The sequence below is a fragment of the Odocoileus virginianus genome, chromosome 13, assembly GCF_023699985.2.
Source record: "Odocoileus virginianus isolate 20LAN1187 ecotype Illinois chromosome 13, Ovbor_1.2, whole genome shotgun sequence".
Classification (NCBI taxonomy): domain Eukaryota; kingdom Metazoa; phylum Chordata; class Mammalia; order Artiodactyla; family Cervidae; genus Odocoileus; species Odocoileus virginianus.
The window spans coordinates 12,676,660-12,699,183 of NC_069686.1; the positions used below are offsets into that span (position 1 = coordinate 12,676,660).

Below are 22,524 nucleotides of genomic sequence, written 5' to 3' on the forward strand. Positions count from 1 at the left end.
TTTGAGAATAATATTTAACACCAGGTTTTTTTCTCTTTTTGATTCAATTTGATGACACACATCTTTTAAATACGTGGCTCACAGGACAGACACATAGGTACCACTTAGAGTAGTTTCATTCAACCATCTGTTAGTTGTGGCTATTTAATTTAAAATTAATTAAAGTTAACTCTAATTAAAATAATAAAAAATTCAGTTAGTCACATGAGTCACACTTAAAGTGCTCAAAGCTACTTGCAGTTAGTAGACAGGGTCCACACTGAATATTTCCATCATAGTAGAAAGTTCTATTGGACAGCACTCCAGAGAATATGGGTAAATCTTGCACTTACCTAACACAAAATTTAATAAGCTATATTATTTTAATATTTTTATTTCTCTGTTAATAGCCTTTACCACTCACATCTCACTCAGGTAATCGTGTAACCACAGGTGAACTACCTCCCCCCTCACGTTTTCCTAAACATAGCTTTGACTTTCTCACCTGTCTGCCTTCAGTACCCTCGTCTTCTTAAAGCTTTCTCACTCTCCTTTTTATCTCCCTCCCTTGCCGCTTCAGGACCCATTCTCCGTTTCTATTCATACTCTAGTCTGCTGTTCTTTTGGAGATGAAACAGGCAGCTTGCAACTTTGCTGTCAGTTCTTGTTTATTGCACTTTTATGTAGCTCATTTATAGTGATTTAACTTTTAATGTACTTTAATCTTGCCCCAGCTGGATTATACCTCATAGAAAATTGGAACTTCAGTTCAGAGTTTGTCCTTCCAAGTTGCCTGGCACAGCGTCTTGCCCCCAGTAAGCACTTGCCTTGTTCTTTTATTGACGTGATTTGATTCCCACAGTCACATTAATGAATCATTCATAAAATGTTGAGTTCCTACCTCAAACAAGAACTGGTATATACTGTGAATATACATAGATAACTCTTAAGTGAGGTAAAAGTTAAACAAATAAACATTTTGTCACGTTTAGACTCAGTCAGTGACAGCTCTGCAGTGCCAGGTTTTTTTGCTCCTGCGAGAGTTGGGTTCCTGCGGGATTTGAGGACCAATCAGCAGTGCCGACGGGGCCCCGCCTTCCATTGGCTGGCGTCGTCCCGGAAGCACATGCTGGGCTGGGCGAGCAGTACAGTCTTCGAGGCGCTGCTGCGGTTTCGCTAGCATTGATATCAGGACAGACTGTGGCTCAGCCGCTGCAGGTTGACGCTAAAGGTTTTGCAGGGAAGCGGAGGACGGAGCCGCTGGCCCTGAGGTAAGTATGGGAATAGCTAGGAGGGAGTGGCCTGCGAACTCATGTGATCTGAGCACCGTTATGGACCACGATACAATTTAGGCCTGGGTTCACTCAGAGAGGAGTATCCCAACCGTCCGGGTAGTAAGAAGCTCTCCCTTAGCTCTAGCCAGGTGGGGCCTGAGTAGCCCTAAGTGCAACAGAAGACTGTTTCTGCCAGGGGCCTCGCTGCAGCCTTTCTGATTTCTGGATGGGACTGATTTTGAGTGGAACCTTCGGCCCATATTTAGCAGCAGTCAGCCTCCAAAAGGAGGTGGTGGCATGCAGAGATTCAGTTCAGTCGCTCAATGTCCGACTCTTTGCGACCCCATGAACCGCAGCACGTCAAGCCTCCCTGTCCATCACCAACTCCGGGAGCTTACTCAAACCCATGTCCATCGAGTGCGTGATGCAATCCAACCATCTCATCCTCTATCCTCCTCCTCCTCCCGCCTTCAATCTTTACCAGCATCAGGGTCTTTTCCAAGGAGTCCGTTCTTCGTATCAGGTGGCCGAAGTATCGGAGTTTCAGCTTCAGCATCAGTCCTTCCAATTAATATTCAGGACTGATTTCCTTTAGGATGGACTGGTTGGATCTCCTTGCAGTCCAAGGGACTCTCAAGAGTCTTCTCCAACACCACAGTTCAAAAGCTTATCTGAGCTTACTGATACGTCTTCAGGCAACCTTGATTACAGCTTGTGCTTCATCCAACCCAGCATTTTGCATGATATACTCAGCATATAAGTTAAATAATTTGGAACCGGTCTGTTGTTTCATGTCCAGTTCTAACTGTTGCTTCTTGACCTGCATACAGATTTCTCAGGAGGCAGGTCAGGTGGTCTGGTATTCCCATCTCTTGAAGAATTTTCCAGTTTGATGTGATCCACACAGTCAAAGGCTTTGGCATAGTCAATAAAGCAGCAGTAGATGTTTTTCTGGAACTCTCTTGCTTTTTCGATGATCTAGCAGATGTTGGCAATTTGATCTCTGGTGCCTCGCTGCCTTTTCTAAATCCAGCTTGAACATCTGGAAGTTCACAGTTCACCTACTGTTGAAGCCTGGCTTGGAGAATTTTGAGCATTACTTTGCTAGCATGTGAGATGAGTGCAATTGTGTGATAGTTTGAATTTTCTTTGGCGATTGGGAGTTTGGAAAGCTGGATTCTTGTTCCAGGTCATAGGTACAAGTACAGAAGATTAGAAAGGAGAAAGGCTATAGAAACACCTATGCATGTGGTTCATAGACATGAAGTAATTTACCCAGGGTCACATCTTTGTGATACACTCCACTCCAGTGCTTTTCCCCACTACAACATGCATAATCTCACTTAATTAAAAGTCAGTGTAGTATTCATCCTTAAAATATTCTAGTGAGCTTCCCTTTCCTCTTTCATCACTTCAGTTATATGGACTTCTTAGACTTTAATGGTATCTTAATTGTTCTTACCACATTCCTCTTTTTATGGGCGAAATTAGAAATGTCAGTGGTATGTAGCAGTATTAAAAAAGTTTTTCACTTTACTCCTCGTTAAGTATTTTCACTCAGTTTAGCATCTGCAGTGTGTCAGGCATTATGTTCAACACAGAGTTGCCTCAATCACTCTTAGAAGGGAATCGTTGAAATTAAAAAACCTAGGATTATAGATGTAATTCTCTCATCTTTCACCATCTCTCTCTACTTTTCTTCAGCTTATGACTTGAAATGAGCTCTATGTGCTTCATTTTTCTCATCCATAAAAAATGGAGATGTTAATAGTATCTATCTCACATGGCTGGTGTGGAGATTAAATACATTAATAATGTGTACAGGCTTACACATTAGAATATGCTTGGCATTAAGTAAGGATGTGTAATTGCTTGCTACTCTTATCTTGGTCTATTTAGCTTTAGAATTCATTTTTGGATGAGTGATCATTCTCATACCAGATGTCATATCTTTGTCTATTTCAGTGAGATATTTCTTCTTAGTTACTAAGTACTAGTAGAGTGCCAAATGATTATAAGACAAAATGACTTCCCTTGAGATCCTTCCTGGTCTTCCTATGTCCTCCCTTGCTGCCATTGCTGAATCTACTGGTTTAATGCACTTTGAAGAGGGATCTTAGATACTTGTACAGCAGTGATTAAAGATGGCAGCAGTGTTTTGTGTTAAATACCGGTAGTTTGAACAGTGACAGTGTATATTTTCTTAGTGACTTGCATGTAAAATCTGTGTGAATAAGCAATATATTTTGTTTTATCCTTTTTTTAAAGTCTAGTTTTCTGAATTACCAGTAAAATTTAATTGGTATAAAAATCAATCTGATCTTTCTGCTTTATATAAAAACTGGAAAGAAAGTTTCTTTTAGTACTGAGATGACATTTGGGTTTTCTTATTTATTTTAGATTCTTTTTTTAAAATTTATTTTTAATTGGTGGATAATTGATTTATAGTGTTGTGTTGATCTCTGCCATACAACAGCATGAACCAGCCATAAGTATACATATGTCCCCTCCCTAATGTTTTTATATTACACAAGCTTTACTGGTATCAGTTCAGTTCAGTTCAGTTCAGTCGCTCAGTCGTGTCCGACTCTGCGACCCCATGAATCGCAGCATGCCAGGCCTCCCTGTCCATCACCAACTCCCGGAGTTTACTCAAACTCATGCCCATCGAGTCGGTGATGCCGTCCAGCCATCTCATCCTCTGTCTCCCCCTTCTCCTCCTGCCCCCAATCCCTCCCAGCATCAGGGTCTTTTCCAATGACTCAAATCTTCACATGAGATGGCCAAAGAACTGGAGTTTCAGCTTCAGCATCAGTTCTTCCAATGAACACCCAGGACTTATCTCCTTTAGGATGGACTGGTTGGATCTCCTTGCAGTCCAAGGGACTCTCAAGAATCTTCTCCAACACCACAGTTCAAAAGCATCAATTTTTCGGCACTCAGCTTTCTTCACAGTCCAACTCTCACATCCATACATGACCACTGGAAAAACCATAGCCTTGACCAGACGAACCTTTGTTGACAAAGTAATGTCTCTGCTTTATAATATGCTCTCTAGGTTGGTCATAACTTTCCTTCCAAGGAGTAAGTGTCTTTTAATTTCATGGCTGCAGTCACCATCCGCAGTGATTTTGCAGCCCAAAAAATAAAGTCTGACACTGTTTCCACTGTCTCCCCATCTATTTCCCATGAGGTGATGGGCCAGATGCCATGATCTTAGTTTTCTGAATGTTGAGCTTTAAGCCAACTTTTTCACTCTCATCTTTCACTTTTATCAAGAGGCTTTTTACTGGTATAGTGAATCCATTTTACTAAAGGCCATATGTTTATTTTTGTGACTCAGGTTTTCCTCCCTATGTCCTTTGTTCGAAGGTTCAGTGAATTCTGTACCTATACAGAAAGTTGATAGAACTCACCTAATTACAAATTGAATGCAGTGTTTTGGTTTAAGTTTGGAATTTTAAAGTAATCTTCTCTTGGATAAAGTGTCTTCTTACTTCCCTTTTTATTAGACCTAAAGCACTGATTAACAGTTGAATTGTTTTGGATACTGCCCAAAGAAAACTGTCTTCCCTTTAAGTGGATTATTGACCCTGATTTGGGTTTCTACATAGATTAAAAAAAAGAGTAGTGGTATTTTTAGTAGTGCTGGTAGTGGTAAAGAACCTGCCTGCCAATGCAGGAGCCACATCTCTTGCCGATGGAGAGACACAAGTTAGATCCCTGGGTCAGGAAAATCCCCTGGAGTGGGGCATTGCAGCCCACACCAGTATTCTTTCCTGGAGAATCCCACGGACAGAGGATCCTGGCAGGCTGCAATCCGTAGAGTCCCACAGAGCTGGACACAACTGAAGCAACTCAGCATGAATGCACATAGTACATACATATGAAATACTAGCTTCACTTGTAATTGTTACGTTGCGTGCTAAGTCATTTCAGTCGTGTCCGACTCTTTGCTACCCCATGGACTGTAGCCCGCCAGGCTTCTCTGTCCATGGGATTCTCTAGGTGAAAATACTGGAGTGGGTTGCCATGCCCTTCTCCTGGATAGTTACTTTAGTTAAACAATATTGTTTTTTCAATAGTGTCAGAATAACACAAACATTTTCTATTTCTCAACTGAGCTATGAAGGTAAAAATGTGCCTAGAACCTGTCAAAGAATTAGGAATTTTCATGATGTCTGTAACAGTAACTGTTATGTTGGAATCCATCCCCACTTCCACTGCCCCAGCACCCATTCTTCAAAGAACACAAGCTGCAGGAAAACAAAACCAAGGTACTGCAGTCATTAGCATTTTAAGCTACACTTGTTCAATAATTCAAATTATTTTAGTTTTTATATCATTTTAGATGGATGAGGCATTTATTTAGGTATACAGTAGAGTTTTTTTGCAGTCTTAACAAAAATATCTTTGTACAGAATTTATTGTGTATGTCTATCACTGTAAAATCTTTCCTACTTAGGACCACATATTTTCTGCTATGAATACTAATGCTGACTGAACTCAGTATTGTTATTTGATTATTTTCAGGTAATGCTTGATTTAGGCTTGATAGATTTGTTTACAGCTTAGAGTATAAAGTAAACATGAAATTATATAATATATGTATCTTGCCTCATTCCATATGTAGCCTCATTCTGCATGGTATTTTATAGTTTTGTCTATTATTGCAGGCATATAAGTACTTATAATAAATATTGTATTTAATCATCTTTCCAACTTGTTCTGTCTTTATTTTTAAATGCTGCTGCTAGGAAGTACCAATTTAGACATATATGCTTCACATAATTTTTTATGCACATACTTTTTGAAAGTGAAAAGAAAAATAGGATATAATTGATTTAGGTAAATCATTGTAATTGTCTGAAGAAGTGAAGAAGTGAAGTTGCTCAGTTGTGTCTGACTCTTTGCGACCCCATGGCCTGTAGCCTACAAGGCTCCTCTGTCCATGGAATTTTCCAAGCAAGAGTACCGGAGTGGGTTGCCATTTTCTTCTCCAGGGGATCTTCCTGACCCAGGGATCAAACCCAGGTTTCCCACATTGCAAGCATATGCTTTACCATCTGAGCCACCAGGGAAGCCCTTAATTGTCTGAAGGCTGATGTAAAACCAGGTTTATACCAATAGCAGTTTCTAAAGTAGCTATAGCTAGAAATTAAAAGTAAATCTGTAAATGAGATAATTCTTTATAAAACTGAATGCCATATTTGTGTTTTTGAGCACTCAGAATTCAAAGCACATGCTTTAAATTATATTTTGGTTTAATATCATTAATACTTCAGTCAAAGTATTGAAATTTCTTTTCCTCCAGCTTTGGAAATCTGATATTTTCTTTGGTCTGTGGTTTAATATTTAATTGCAGAACAAAATGGCAGATGCTGAAGCAGGCAAGAAGATCTTTATTCAAAAATGTGCTCAGTGCCACACAGTGGAAAAAGGTGGAAAACACAAGACTGGTCCAAATCTCTGGGGCCTTTTTGGCAGAAAAACAGGACAAGCGCCAGGATTTTCTTATACCGAGGCAAACAAAAGCAAAGGTAAAAGCTAGGCGGTGGTTGGAGCGAACCAGAAACTTCGTAGTAAAGAAGAAAGCACAGGATTTGATATTATAATAATTTCCTAATTTGCAGTATTAAAAATGAAATCCACATGTTTATATTACAAAAATATTAATGTATATCAAAAGGTCTGTGTTTGGAAAACTGGTCATGTTTTTATCAGCTAAATTAACAATCCTCTGTAGCATTAATTTTTTTGCCTATACAAGGCACTTCATTTTATTTAATACATTTATCTTGAAAAAGCATAAGCTAAATTTAAAAAATCAAATTATGTTTTAATGGCATAATGGTAATTTTCTATTTGTGTTAGTGATTCTTAGCAGGGTGAAAAAGTATATTCAATTTAAAAACATATATTCAGTTATTTTTCAGCTTGAAAATGTATAGTCAGTCATTTCTTTGTTGGTAGAAGGTATGTAGATGGCAGTTAGTTTTATGTTGAAATTAAAAATAGTTGCAAAAGACTGTAATATGTTTGCAAAGCAATCTATTACTCCTGGGGATATCTATATCTATATATATTTATAAATATAGTTAGCATTCACTTAAAAAATAAAGTACTTCTGTGTTTTGAACTATTCTTGGGATCTGAGCATTTCTTACTGGTCCAAATTTCAGATAACTACTATACTACTGTTTGGAAAGATTTTTATTTTACTTTATTTTATATTTCTTTTTATTTTTCTAGTAGATGAAATTCACATAAATACAATTAGCCATTTTGAAGTGTAAAATTCAGAAACATTTACTGTATTCACAGTGTTGTACAATCACCACCTCTGTAGTTTCAAAGCTTTTTTGTTATCCCAGAAAAACCCTTGTACCCATTAAATAATCACTCCTCATATCTAACTACCAGCCTTTGGCAATCACTTATCTGCTGTCTCTATGGATTTGCCTACTGTGGATATTTCATATGAAAGGAATCATATAATATATGATCTTTTGTGTTTGACTTATTTTGCTTAGCATATTTTCATTGAAATTGAAGCATGTATCAGTAGTTTATTACTTTTTTATGACTGAGTAATATTCCATTGCATGTATATGTGCGTCTATGTATATACGTATATAATTTTTTTATTCATTCATCAATTGATGGACATTTGTATTGTTTCCACCTTGTACCTATTTTAAACAGTACTGCTGTGAACATTTGTGAAAAAGTGTTTGTTTGAGTCCCTGTTTTCAGCTACCTTAAATCTATACCTAGGAGTGAAATTGCTGGATCAGTTAACTACACTTAACTTTTTGAGGAAAAGTCAAACTATTTTCCACAGTGGTTACACCATTTTTCTTTTCCATCAGCAATGGAGGAGGATTCTTATTTCTCTATATACTCACCCACACTTGTTATTTCCTTTTCTTCTCTTTTACTGCCATCATAGTGGATATGAGGGCTTCCTGGGTGACTTAGCAGTAAAGAATCTGCCTGCAATACAGGAAATGCGGGTTTGATCCCTGGGTTGAGAAGATCTTTGGGAGAAGGAAATCACAACCCACTTTAGTATTCTTGCCTGGGAAATCCCATGGACAGAGAAACCTGGTGGGCTACAGTTCATGGGGTCTTAAAAGAGTTGGTCACAACTTAGCAACTAAAAACAACAACAGTGGGTATGAAGTAACGTTGGTGACTTTGCTTTGTATTTCCTTAATGATCCATAATGTTGAACATTGTTTCCTGTGCTTGTTGGCCATTTGTATATTTCCTTTGGGAAAATATCTGTTTATATTCTCTACCCATTTTTTATTTGAGTTGACTTTTTGTCAGGTTTTAAGTGTTCTTTCCGGGTGGTGCAATGGTAAAGAATCCACCTGCCAATTCAGGAGACACAAGAGACATAGGGTCCATCCCTGGGTTGGGAAGATCCCCTGGAGTAGGAAATGGCAACAAGGCTCCAGTATGCTTGCCTGGAAAGTTCCATTGAAAGAAGAGCCTAATGGGCTACAGTTCATGGGTTCACAAAGAATTGGACACGACTGAGCACACATGCGCTGCACTGTATTCTGAACATTAAACTCTTATCAAGTAAGTGACTTGCAGTTTTTTTCTCTTATCCTGTAGATTGTCTTCATTTTTAAAAATAATGTCTTTTGATGAACAGTGGTTTTTAATTTGTATGAAGTCTGTTTATTTTTATTGTTGATGTTGCTTGTGTTTTGGATGTTAAATCTAAGAATCTATCACCATATCAAACGTCATAAAGATTTACCCTATATTTTCTTCTAATAGTTTTAGTTCTTACATTTAGGTCACTGTCTTACCTCTAATTAATTATCATTAACTTTTTATATAGAGTGAGGTAGTGGTCCAACTTTATTCTTTTGCATGTGGTTATTTATTTGTCCTTGCACCATTTGTTGAAGAGATTCATTCTTTCACAGTTGAATGGAATTTACTTGCTTGTTGAAAATCAGTTGACTGTATATGTTAAGGTTTACTTCTGGACTTTTGGATCGCTTCCATTTGTCTGTATGTCTGTTCTTGCAGACATACAGAAATGCAGCCTCTTGCCTTTCTGTTCTTATACTAGTGCCACACTGTTCTGGTTGTTGGAGCTTCCTAATAAATTTTGAAATTCGGAAGGATGAGACCTCCAACAGTGTTTTTATTTTTCAGTATTTTTTTCTTTTCAGGACCCTCTGTAACTTCCTGAGTTTGAAGATCATTTTTCCATTTCTGCAGAAAAAGGCCTTTAGCATTTTGATAGAGATTGCATAATATCTGTAAATTGCTTTGGCAAGTATTGCCATTTTAACAGTGCTAACATTATATTCTATGAACGTGGGATGCCTTTCCGTTTTTTCACATGGGTGCTCAATCCATCACGTCTGACTCTCTGTGACCCCATGAACTGTATCCCATCAGGCTCCTCTGTCTATGGAATTTTCCAGGCAAGAATACTGGAGTGGGTTGCCATTCCCTACCCCAGGAGATCTTCCTGATTCAGGGTTGAAATTCGTGTCTCTTGTGTCTCCCGCATTGGCAGATGGAGTCTTGACCACTGCACCACCAGAGGAGCCATGTTGATCTTGTACTGTGCAACTTTGCTAAATTCATTTATCATCTCTAGTAGATTTTTTGTGATTCTTTAGTATTTCCTTTATAGAGAATTATGTCACCTGTGAATAGAGACAGTTTTACTTCCTTTCCAACCCGAGTAGCTTTTATTTGTTATTCTTTGCTAATTGCTCTGGCTAAGACTTCTGGTAGAATTCTGAATAGCTCTGGTAAAAGTGAGAATCTTTATCTTGTTCCTGATCTTAGAGGGAAAGGTTTCCATTTTTTACCTTAATATGGTGCTAGCTGTGGGTTTTCCATAAATTCTGTTTTTCATGTTAAGCAAGGTCCTTTCTGTTGCTAGTTTGCTGAATGTATTTTTCATCATGAAAAGGTTTTGGATTTTGTGAAATGCTTTTTCTGTGTCTGTTGAGATAATCATGTATTTTTTTTCCCTTTTGCTCTGTTAATGTTTTTATTATATTATTTTCCTATGTTGAACTACTCTTGCATTCCTGGGATAAATCCCCCTTGGTCGTAGTGTGTAATTCTTTTAACAGTACTGTTGAATTTAACTTGCTAGTCCTTTGTTGAAGATTTTTACATAAGAGATAATTGGTTTGTTATTTTCTTGTGATGTCTTTACTTGGTGTTTGAAGAAGTTTTAAATATAGATTATTGGCAGCTGTGAGTCCTTTCATTAGTGATTTGAATTTAGTATTAAAAAATTTCTTAATAGGTTTTATACTGCTTATATAGACCAAATTGGGCTTCCCTGGTGGCTCAGTGGTAAAGAACCCACCTAGCAATGTAGGAGATGAAGGTTCAGTCCCTGGGAAGATCCCCTGGAGAAGGAAATGGCACCCACTCCAGTGTTTTTGCCTGGGAAATCCCATGGACAGAGGAGCCTGGCGGGCTACAGTCCATGGGGCCGCGAAAGAGTCAGATATGACCTAGCGGCTGAATGAGAACAACAACATGGACTGAATTACCTTCCTTGATTGAGCTTTGCAGACCATGTTGTAGGACAAAGGCTTTAATATGGGTAGTTGGCATCTCGTGTACTATTTTTTATTTTTGAGTGCACATGTAATAGCATGCTTTTTGCTGAAAAAGAGATTCTACTTATTTCAGCCTGTATTAATGTTTCTAGTAAGATAGTGTTTGGGGTTGGTCTCAGCCTATTGCATTTCTTATTATGATTGCAGGGTGCACTTTACTTTAGCAACAACCATCAGGAAACTGGACAAAACAAAGTTTATTACTCACAGATCCTTGAGGGTACACAGCATGCCTGGGGCCACACAGTGTGGTTGCAGGTAGAAAGAGAGAGCACGGGCTGCGTGTTTTGCTTTTGTTGGGGTTGAGGATGGGTTGCCTAGGGTTTTATGGGTTCACTCTTTGCTGGTGAATTTAAAATATAAAAGCATGAATTAAAGCCTGCGAAGGGGAAAGCAAGCAGGTCCGTCAGATAGGTGTGTGGGTCCACCAGAGCTTTCCGAAGAAAGGGGACTTCATGGGCGGGCAGCCTGGCTCTCCATCTACTTGTCTAGTTGTTGCTCAGTTGCTCAGTCAGGTCTGACTCTCCGTGACCCCACGGACTGCAGCATGCCAGGCTTTCCTGTCCTTCACCATCTCCCGGAGCTTGCTCAAACTCATGTCCATTTAGCCGGCTGATGCCATCCAGCCAAATCGTCCTCTGTCATCCACTTCTCCTCCTGCCTTCAGTCTTTCCCATCAGGGTCTTTTCCAGTGAGTTGGCTTTTAGAGTCAGGTGGCCAAAGTACTGGAGCTTCAGGCTCTGCATCAGTCCCTCCAATGAATATTCAGGATTGATTTCCTCTAGGATTGACTGGTTTGATCTCCTTGCAGTCCAAGGGACTCTGTGTAGCTGGCAGTGCATTTATTTAAAATGTGTATACTTGAAGGAGTTGCCTCAGCAATTGAAAGCTTAATGTTCAGCACTTACATTACAATCAAAAAGATTAATTGTGAGTTACTTATACTACAGATAGATAAGATGTAGTGAAATTTTTGTTATCTGGAATTTTGAAGAAAGAGACCTTATGGATAGCCAAATGGTTTGAGTAAAAGAAAATTAACACATCTAGATTACCAGCTTTTTCTGTGCATATGTGAAAGTAAGATACTTTTCATTTTCTCAAAGCCTTGAGAGCAGTGCCATTAAGTAGGATGGAGAAGTGGCAAAGCCATTTGTTCCTAGACTTGGGTTCCCAGGCAAACCCTGATGAGGCGGGAAGTACATGCTCAGTCTGTGTTAGAGCACTCCTGGTACATCTTAGCCTTGGAGGGCCATAATAGTTTCCCAGGGCTGCTGTAACCAAGCACCATAATTTAGGTGGCTTAAAACAGTGGGAATTTATGGGTTCAGAGCCCTGGAGGCTAGAAGTGTAAATCAGGATGTCAGCATGATCATGCTGTTTCTGAAGCCTGAGGACAATCCTCCCTTGCTTCTTTCTAGCTTCTGGGTGTTTGCCAGTAAACTTGGAGTTTGGGGCCTTCAGTTGCATGACTCCAGTCTCTGCCCTCATTGTCACATTGTCCCCATGTGTCTGTGTTCATATGGCCTTCTAGTTAGGATACTAGTCATATTGGATTGGGAGACCTATCCTCCTCAGTGTGGCCTATCTTACTTTTCACTTGTGATCATTACTAATCACAGCTGCAGTGACCTTATTTCCAAACAAAGCCACATTCTGAGGCACCAGAGGTTCGGGGTCTCAACACAGTTTTATTCAGGGGACACCGACAATTAAGGACCACATACATATAAAATACATATACAGACAATTGATAAAAATTCTTATATTAAAGCAACATAAAGTTTAATCTTTGTCAAGTCAAGGGTGTTTATCATCTTTTAAAAACATCTATGTAGTTGTTACATTACTTACTTTGGGCTAAGTCGCTTCAGTTGTTTCCGACTCTTTTCAACTCCATGGACTCTAGCCTACTAGGCACCTCTGTCCATGGGATTTTCTAGGCAAGAATACTGGAGTGGGTTGTCATTTCCTACTCCAGGGGATCTTTCCAATCCAGGGATTGAACCCACGTTTCCTAGGTCTCCTGCACTGGCAGGTGGGTTCTTTACCACTAGTGCCACCTGGGAAGCATAGTTGTTATAATACAATATCATTGTATTTAGTATATGTAGAAATGCTGGTTAGTAGATTTTCTTTAATAAAGAATTTGTCTGGTCTTTATCTCAGGTTCTTGGGAGGGCCGTAAAACATTGGAATTTCCCAGTGATAAGAGGGTTTGCCCTGGTGGCTCAAATGGTGGGAAAAAAAAAAATCTGCCTGCAATGCTGGAGACCTGGGTTCAATCCCTGGGTCAGGAAGATTCCCCTGGAGTAGGGAATGGCAACCCATTCCAGTATTCTTGTATGGAGAATTCCATGGAGAGGGGAACCTGGCAGGTTATAGTCCATGGAGTCACAAAGAGTCAGACACGACTGAGAGACTAACGCACATGTGCGCGCGCACACACACACACACACACACACACTCATGGGTGTCTTTGTTGTTCAGGGTTGGGCCTTGCTATTGCAGCCTGAATTTATGCTAATGAGAAAACGTGGTAGGGCTCCTTGATAGGGCTGGGACTGGCCAAGCTGGAAAGACCACCTCTTTGACTGGAGAATTGGGACTTTGGGCTAGGTGATATCAGTCTTATCTCCAGGTATAGGGGGTAGGGGCTGGGGATTGAGTTCAGGCCCATGGTGAATGATGCAATCAGTCAAGTCTATGTAATGAAACCCCAATCAAAAACTCTGACCGCTTTAAACTGGAAGCTCTGCTTGAGCTTCCTGGTTGGTAAACACATCCGTGTACTAGAAGGGTGATGAGTCCTGATTCCACAGGGCCAGGACCCTCTGTGTTTGTGACTTCCCCAGAACTCACCATATGGGTCTCTTCACTTGGCTGATAAACTTTGATTTTTAAGTGGTGCTTTTCTGAGTTCTGTGAATTGTTTTACTGAATTATCATACCTGAGGGGGTCCTGGGAACCCTTAAATTTATAGCCAATTGGTTAGAAGTTTGGATGGGCTGGGGACCCTGAACTTGCAACTAGTCTAAAGTGAGGCAGTCTTTTTTGTTAGTAAGATGGAAGTTTGGTTTTAAATTTTTTTGATATAAATTTATTTATTTTAATTGGAGGCTAATTACTTTACAGTATTGTAGTGGTTCTGCCATACATTGACATGAATCCAACATAGGTGTACATGTGTCCCCCATCCTGAACCCCCTCCCACCTCCCTCCCCACCCCATCCCTCAGGGTCATCCCAGTGCTCCAGCCCCGAGCACCCTGTCTCATGCATCCAACCTGGACTGTCAGTCCTTTTCACATATGATAATATACATGTTTCAATGCCATTCTCCCAAATCATCCCACCCTCGCCCTCTCCCACAGAGTCCAAAAGACTGTTCAATACATCTGTGTCTCTCTTGCTGTCTCGCATACAGGGTTATCATTACCATCTTTCTAAATTCCATATATATGTGTTAGTATACTGTATTGGTGTTTTTCTTTCTGGCTTACTTCACTCTGTATAATAGGCTCCAGTTTCATCCACCTCATTATAACTTATTCAAATGTATTCTTTTTAATGGCTGAGTAATATTCCATGGTGTATATGTACCACAGCTTTCTTATCCATTCGTCTGCTGATGGACATCTAGGTTGCTTCCATGTCCTGGCTATTATAAACAGTGCTGTGATGAACATTGGGGTACACGTGTCTCTTTCAGTTCTGATTTCCTTGGTGTGCATATGCCCAGCAGTGGGATTGCTGGGTCATATGGTAGTTCTATTTCCAGTTTTTTAAGGAATCAAGTGAGGAGGTCTTGTTGGAAACTTCAGAGTCTGTGCTAACTCTAGACAGTTAGTGTGAGAATTGAATTGCATTTATTACAGTAGGTCTTAAACTTGCATTTATTGTTTGCATTTATATGGCTCTTTAACTTTTCAAGTAATATTTTTCTATAGTGTCTTTATTTTATTATCCTCTTATAAGAACAGTCAACTTTTAAAGTCCTGATTTTTAGAACGGTTATTATTGTCCCTCTAGTTGCCAATGTTTTGAAGATTTTCTTTGCTTATTAATATCAATTTGAAATCATGTTAAAATTTATTACAAATATATCTTTTATTATAGGCTATTGTCAAAGATAAAAGGCTTACAAGGCTTGGCTTTAACATTATTTAACAATTAGAAATAAAATTTTCCTGAGTGAGATTGTTTAAGTGGTATTTGTAACTTATTTGGGCATATAAGTATTTGTTAGTTTTACTAACGAAATAAGAATGATAAGTAGCAGAATGAAATTGGACTCTATTGTATATTACTGACAAAAAATAATTTGAAATGCATTAAAGATTTAAACATAAGACTGGAAACCATAAAACTCCTAGAAGAAAACATAGGGGAAAACACTTCTATATTGGTTTTGACAGTGGTTTTCTGGATATGACATCAACGGCACAAGCAAGAAGAGCAAAAATAAGTGAGACTATATCAAACTAAGGTCTTCCCTGGTAGCTCAGCTGGTAAAGAATCCACTGCAATGCAGGAGACCCTGGTTTGATTCCTGGGTTGGGAAGTGCCCCTGGAGAAGGGACAGGCTGCCCACTCCAGTATTCTTGGGCTTCTCTGGTGGCTCAGCTGGTAAATAATCTGCCTGCAATGCAGGAGGCCTGGGTTTGATCCCTAGGTTGGGAAGAGCCCCTGGAGGCGGGCATGGTAACCCACTCCAGTATTCTTGCCTGGAGAATCCCCATGGACAGAGGAGCCTCGTGGGCTATAGGCCATGGGGTCGCAAAGAGTTGGACACAACTGAGCAACTGAGCACAGAACAGCATATCAAATTGAAAAGCTTCTGAGCATCAAATGGGACAGTCAACAAGATTACAAGGCCCCCTGCTGAGTGGGAGGGCATGTTTACAAGCCATGTATCTAATAAGGGGCAAAAATCCAAAATATATAAAGAACCCCTACAACTCAATAGAGAGAAAACCAAACAGCCAAATTAAAAAATTTACAGAGGAACAGAACAGATATTTTCCCAAAGAAGATACACAGATGGCCAACAGATACATGAAAAGGTGGCCATCATTAGTAACCCAGTAATGCAAATGAGATTGTCACCTCACACCTTTAGAGTGGCTGTTATCAAAAGACAGGAAATAACAATTATTGGCAGGGATGTGGAGAAAAGAGAACCCTTTGCATTGTTGGTGGGAATGTAAATTGATGCAGCCACTGTGGAAAACAGTATATAGTTTCCTCAAAAAGTTAAAAATACAACTACCATATGATCCAGTAATCCCACTCCTGGGTATACATCCAAAGGAAATGAAAATAGAACCTTGAAGAGGTATCTATATCACCATGTTCATTATAGCATTATTTACAATAGCCAAGATACTGAAATGACCTAGAGTCCATCAATGGATGAATGAAGAAGATGTGCTATTTATACACAATAGAATACTATGCAGCCATGAGAAAGAAGGAAATCCTGCTATTTGCAACAACTTGGATGAATCTCGAGGGCATCACATGCTAAGTGAAATAAGTCAGACAGAGAAAGACAAATCCTGTATAATATCACTTACATGTGAAATCTGAAAAAGCCAAGCTTAGAAAATAGAGAGTAGAATAGTAGTGACTGGGGTGAGGAGTTAGGGTAATGGAGAGATACTGGTCAAAGGGTACAAATTTCCAGCTACAAGATTAAAAGGTTCAGAGGATCTAATGTATAACATGGTGATTATAGCTAATAATCCTGTATTATATACTTGAGAGTTGCTAAAAGAGTATATCTTAAACGTTCTTACTATAAAAAAACAATGGCAATTATGTGATGGGGTGAGTTTTTTGCTCTTGCTATGGTGGTAATGAAAACCCAATATATAAATGTATCAAATCAACATACTGTACACCTTAAACTTAGGGAATGTTATACATCAATTATATCTCACTGAAGCTGGTAAAACTTAACAGGGTTTTAAAATAATGTTATTTAGAATAAAATAAAGATTTGAAAAATACTTTATCGAAGATAAGGTGACCATAGGTTCGTGGATTTATCTCTGGGCTTTCTATTCTGTTCCATTGATCTATATTTCTGTCTTTGTGCCAGTACCATACTGTCTTGATGACTGTGGCTTTGTAGTATAGTCTGAAGTCAGGCAGGTTGATTCCTCCAGTTCCATTCTTCTTTCTCAAGATTACTTTGGCTATTCGAGGTTTTTTGTATTTCCATACAAATTGTGAAATTATTTGTTCTAGTTCTGTGAAAAATACCGTTGGTAGTTTGATAGGGATTGCATTGAATCAATAGATTGCTTTGGGTAGTATAGCCATTTTGACAATATTGATTCTTCCAATCCATGAACACGGTATATTTCTCCATCTGTTTGTGTCCTCTTTGATTTCTTTCATCAGTGTTTTATAGTTTTCTATGTATAGGTATTTTGTTTCTTTAGGTAGATATACTCCTAAGTATTTTATTCTTTTTGTTGCAATGGTGAATGGTATTGTTTCCTTAATTTCTCTTTCTGTTTTCTCATTGTTAGTGTATAGGAATGCAAGAGATTTCTGTGTGTTAATTTTATATCCTGCAACTTTACTGTATTTGTTGATTAGCTCTAGTAATTTTCTGGTAGAGTCTTTAGGGTTTTCTATGTAGAGGATCATGTCATCTGCAAACAGAGAGAGTTTCACTTCTTCTTTTCCTATCTGGATTCCTTTTACTTCTTTTTCTGCCCTGATTGCTGTGGCCAACACTTCCAAGACTATGTTGAATAGTAGTGGTGAGAGGCAAGGATATACAATGGAAAAAAGACAACCTCTTTAACAAGTGGTGCTGGGAAAACTGGTCAACCACCTGTAAAAGAATGAAACTAGAACACATTCTAACACCATACACAAAAATAAACTCAAAATGGATTAAAGATCTAAATGTAAGACCAGAAACTATAAAACTCCTAGAGGAGAACATAGGCAAAACACTCTCCGACATAAATCACAGCAGGATCATCTATGACCCACATCCCAGAATATTGGAAACAAGAGCAAAAATAAACAAATGGGACCTAATGAAACTTAAAAGCTTTTGCACAACAAAGGAAACTATAAGCAAGGTGAAAAGACAGCCCTCAGATTGGGAGAAAATAATAGCAAACGAAGCAACAGACAAAGGATTAATCTCAAAAATATACAAGCAACTCCTCCAGCTCAACTCCAGAAAAATAAATGACCCAATCAAAAAATGGGCCAAAGAACTAAACAGACATTTCTCCAAGGAAGACATACAGATGGCAAAAAAACATGAAAAGATGCTCAACATCACTCATTATCAGAGAAATGCAAATCAAAACCACAATGAGGTACCATTATACGCCAGTCAGCATGGCTGCTATCCAAAAGTCTACAAGCAATAAATGCTGGAGAGGGTGTGGAGAAAAGGGAACCCTCTTACACTGTTGGTGGGAATGCAAATTAGTACAGCCACTATGGAAAACAGTGTGGAGATTTCTTAAAAAGCTGGAAATAGAACTGCCATATGACCCAGCAATCCCACTTCTGGGCATACACACTGAGGAAACCAGATCTGAAAGAGACACGTGCACCCCAATGTTCATCACAGCACTGTTTATAATAGGCAGGACATGGAAGCAACCTAGATGCCCATCAGCAGACGAATGGATGAGGAAGCTGTGGTACATATACACCATGGAATATTACTCAGCCATTAAAAAGAATTCATTTGAATCAGTTCTAATGAGATGGATGAAACTGGAGCCCATTATACAGAGCGAAGTAAGCCAGAAAGATAAAGACCATTACAGTATACTAACACATATATATGGAATTTAGAAAGATGGTAACGATAACCCTATTTGCAAAACAGAAAAAGAGACTCAGATGTATAGAACAGACTTGTGGACTCTGGGAGAAGGCGAGGGTGGGATGTTTCAAGAGAACAGCATCGAAACATGTATATTATCTAGGGTGAAACAGATCACCAGCCCAGGTTGGGTGCATGAGACAAGTGCTCGGGCCTGGTGCACTGGGAAGACCCAGAGGGATGGGGTGGAGAGGGAGGTGGGAGGGGGGACCGGGATGGGGAATACGTGTAAATCCATGGCTAATTCATTTCAATGTATGGCAAAAACCACTACAATATTGTAAAGTAATTAGCCTCCAACTAATAAAAATTAAATGGAAAAAAAAATCCTTTAGCACAGCTTGATCAAAGATAGACTTGATAAGAATTACTATTGTCAAAATAATATTTTTGGGGGGGCAATGATAATTGAGTAAATTTTAGAAATAAATTAACTCATGATTTGCCTAGGATTCTGTGCCATTGAGTGATATAACTAAGATTCAAACTCAGTTCTTCTTGGACCTTTAATGAAGTCATATCATGGGGTTAACATATTAGCTAAACTAACTTATTATTAGAGATTAATCTTATTCCTTTTATCATAAAGAGACAATAGGACATATCAAATCATAAATGTACTAATAATTTAATAAATAGTTTGAAATCATTTACACTATCTGAACATTCAAATAGTTCAACAGGATAGTCACCATGTAAGTGATGTTCATGTCTCCCTGTCCTCCCCTATTCCTTTCCCTTCACCAACTAATTTCATATGGTAATCATCTTCATAATTTTAGTGGTCATAGTCATACTTTTAAGTTATATCACATGCCTCTATTATTTTATTTAACTACTTACAATAATATCTGTCTATTCTTCACTCTGGAGGATGAGAAAATCAATCAATCAATGGGAGGTTGTACAACCTCCCATTTTTTCCATATTGTCTCTTAACTCTTGCTACTTATGTTTTTATTTCTGCCCTGACATGATATATGTAATTTATATCCTATGTGATTATAATGACCATAGTTGCTTTAACACTTGTCCTGTGTTTAGATTGCACTTATTCCCAGCTTTTACCACAGTGTCTGTATTTATCTTTTGATTGGTAGAAGGTTATCTATCAGTAGTTATGCTAAGAAAGAATTACTGGGGCCATATTATCTTAGTTCTTAATGTTTGAAAGCATCCATGGATTCCTGTTACATTTGAATATTTTGGCCAGACATAAAATAATTGGATGATTCTTTTAGTTCCTCAAGATTTTGTATGCTTTGTGTTGAATTATTCTTTGAAGAAATCTGAAGCCAGCCTGACTGTTTTCCATTATAAGTTAATTGGTTTTATTTTTATTTTATTCTTTCCCCCCTAAGTTTCAGTAAAATTCTTATTAAAATTTAGTAACTTATTGAGTTGTGTGTAAGCCTTGGTTCATCTGTTTCAGGTTTTCCTGGGATATGTGTTCTTTCAGTTGGTAGACTCAGAACTTTTATTTTTGAAAGTTTTCTTGCACTACATGTTTTAAAATTTTTATACTTTTTCATTTGCTTTTTAAAGAAATATTACTTGGGGCATCAGTTGTATATGTTTGGGATATTTTTGTCTACATATCTTCTTTAACTTATTTTTCCTTTGACTGTTTTAAACTTTTTATTTTTTTTCATTTTGTTTCATATCAATACTTTCAAGCCTGAATGTGCTATCAGCAATATCTATTCTTTTCACTGCCATTTATGTCTTCTGGTTTATCATTTTCTCCTTGACCCTTTGTAGCTCTGCTGTAAACCTTTTATTTGTAAAGATCTTTTTTGAATCCATGGGAATGTAGTCATGATTTTTCTGATAATTTCTGATGTGTATATTTCATTTATCTTTTGGTTTTTGTATTTTTTTCTGCTATGTGTGTGCATGTTGTGTGTTTGTGTTTTTAGTACTCTTTCATGCTGATTCCTTTTTGATTACTACTCATCTTTTGATGAGGATGATTCATCAGGATGGGTATTTGCAGAAGGTCAGTAAGAGTGAGGGTCTGAGCTTTCCAGTTGGTTATGAAGTCTTCCTTACCCACAGTTATGTTTTAGAGATATATGTATGTGTGAATGTTGGCTGGGGGTTATTTGGCTCTTCAGCTGACCAAGTCTGGTAGTTCCAGGGTTACCCAGTACCTTTCTCTTCTATCCTGTAACAAGGTAGAGCCTTTCTTTTAAAGATGTGTTTTCTTCTTTAATCCTGGCTCCTCTGGCCCTCCATGATATCAAACTGAATTTAGACTTTCAAAGCCAGTCGATATATACTACACTCTTTTTGGGCCAGAGGGTTATGGCTCTGCCCCTTAGGATTTGTCACCTGTTCTGGAGAACTTTTGTCTTGAAATTAATGACAAGTGTCCTTTCACTCTGGTCCAGGTTTTATGTCCATGGTAATTTTCTAATTGTATCAAATTTGGTGATAGAGGCACTCCCTTGAGAATTTTATTAAAAGTAGAATTAGCATTCCTATTTCTCTTTGTTCATGTTCTTTTCAACTGGTTTCAGAAAGGAAAAAAAGTTAGAGGCAACCTTTTTCTCTGGTTTTAAAACTGGATTCCTGAAGTCATTAAGTTTTTGGTAGAGATCTAGACAGAGGCAGCTTGCTATGATTGGTAAAAAACCAACCAACCAACCCCCCACCCCAAACATGGAAATATGAGTTACTAGTCATAGATTCTTGACTCTGTGTAGCCTTGTCATCTTAAGGTAAGTTATTATCCTTTCTTTGGGTCATCATTTACTTATCTGAAAAATGAGGATTTGGGTTAATTGATCTCTAAGATCTTTTCTAGAATGAACTCTGTAACTCTAGGAGGATGGCATACTGCTTAGGCACAACATGTCTCGCTTGGTGGTTCATTGGTGTACCTTAGATAATCTTAAACAGCATTGGATTTCTATAAGAAACCCAAACAGTAGATCATCAAAGGCTAATTTTGGAATTTTCTTATAGGTCAGAAACTATAAGTATTTTCGGTTATAATAGCCTTCTATTGAGTCCAAAAGTAAGCTTTTGTGCACAAATGTAGATCACATCAATAAGTTTTATAAATGTAATTATGCAAACTTAAAACTTATTTTCACCTTTATAGGCATTATCTGGGGAGAGCAGACTCTGATGGAATATTTGGAGAACCCAAAGAAATATATCCCTGGAACTAAAATGATCTTTGCTGGTCTTAAAAAGAAGAGTGAGAGAGAAGATCTTATTGAGTATTTGAAACGGGCAACATCTTCATGAAATGTTCTTGCAACTTAAAAATTATTAATTATAAACCAAAATTTTCCAATTTCAAATACTACATGTTTAAAGAATTCATATTAGATCTTTCTTGATCAGCCTGTAGTAAGTTTAATATTTTAAAATAAAAGTTGATATTTTTGATTGTGTGTAACCTACTGATCAAATGCCCTTCAGAGTCTGAACTTGATTTTGTCTGGTTGCTAAGGATGTGAACGAGGTCAGGGTGGAGGAAGAGAAAGGAGGAAACTGAAGCATGCTGTTCTTCAGTTGTCTCTACAAGCACAAAATATTTTATAAATCTAGCAACTACAGGTGATAGTGGAAATAGTTTCCACATACTTATTTCTCTGCGTTTTAAATGTAAATATAGCAGACATTAGGTTTAATTTTCATTAAGTTGTTTTGGTTATATTTTTGCCTTTTATTATAAACAATACTTAAAATAACTTTAAGGGAAAAAAAGTAGGGAAAATGAAGTCAAATATATGATCTTATCTAGGAATATTAT

At 38.1% G+C, this 22,524-nt stretch overlaps 1 protein-coding gene across 1 annotated transcript; it reads left to right on the forward strand.

Moving 5' to 3' along the window:
* The first annotated feature begins 1,095 nt into the window (after positions 1-1,095).
* Positions 1,096-22,157, forward strand: LOC110147071 (cytochrome c 2). The gene is made up of 3 exons (XM_020908332.2): positions 1,096-1,250; positions 6,619-6,793; positions 21,865-22,157. Exons 2-3 carry the CDS (start codon positions 6,625-6,627, stop codon positions 22,011-22,013), a joined length of 318 nt encoding a protein of 105 aa, XP_020763991.1. The 5' UTR covers positions 1,096-1,250; positions 6,619-6,624; the 3' UTR covers positions 22,014-22,157.
* Positions 22,158-22,524: the final 367 nt, after the last annotated feature.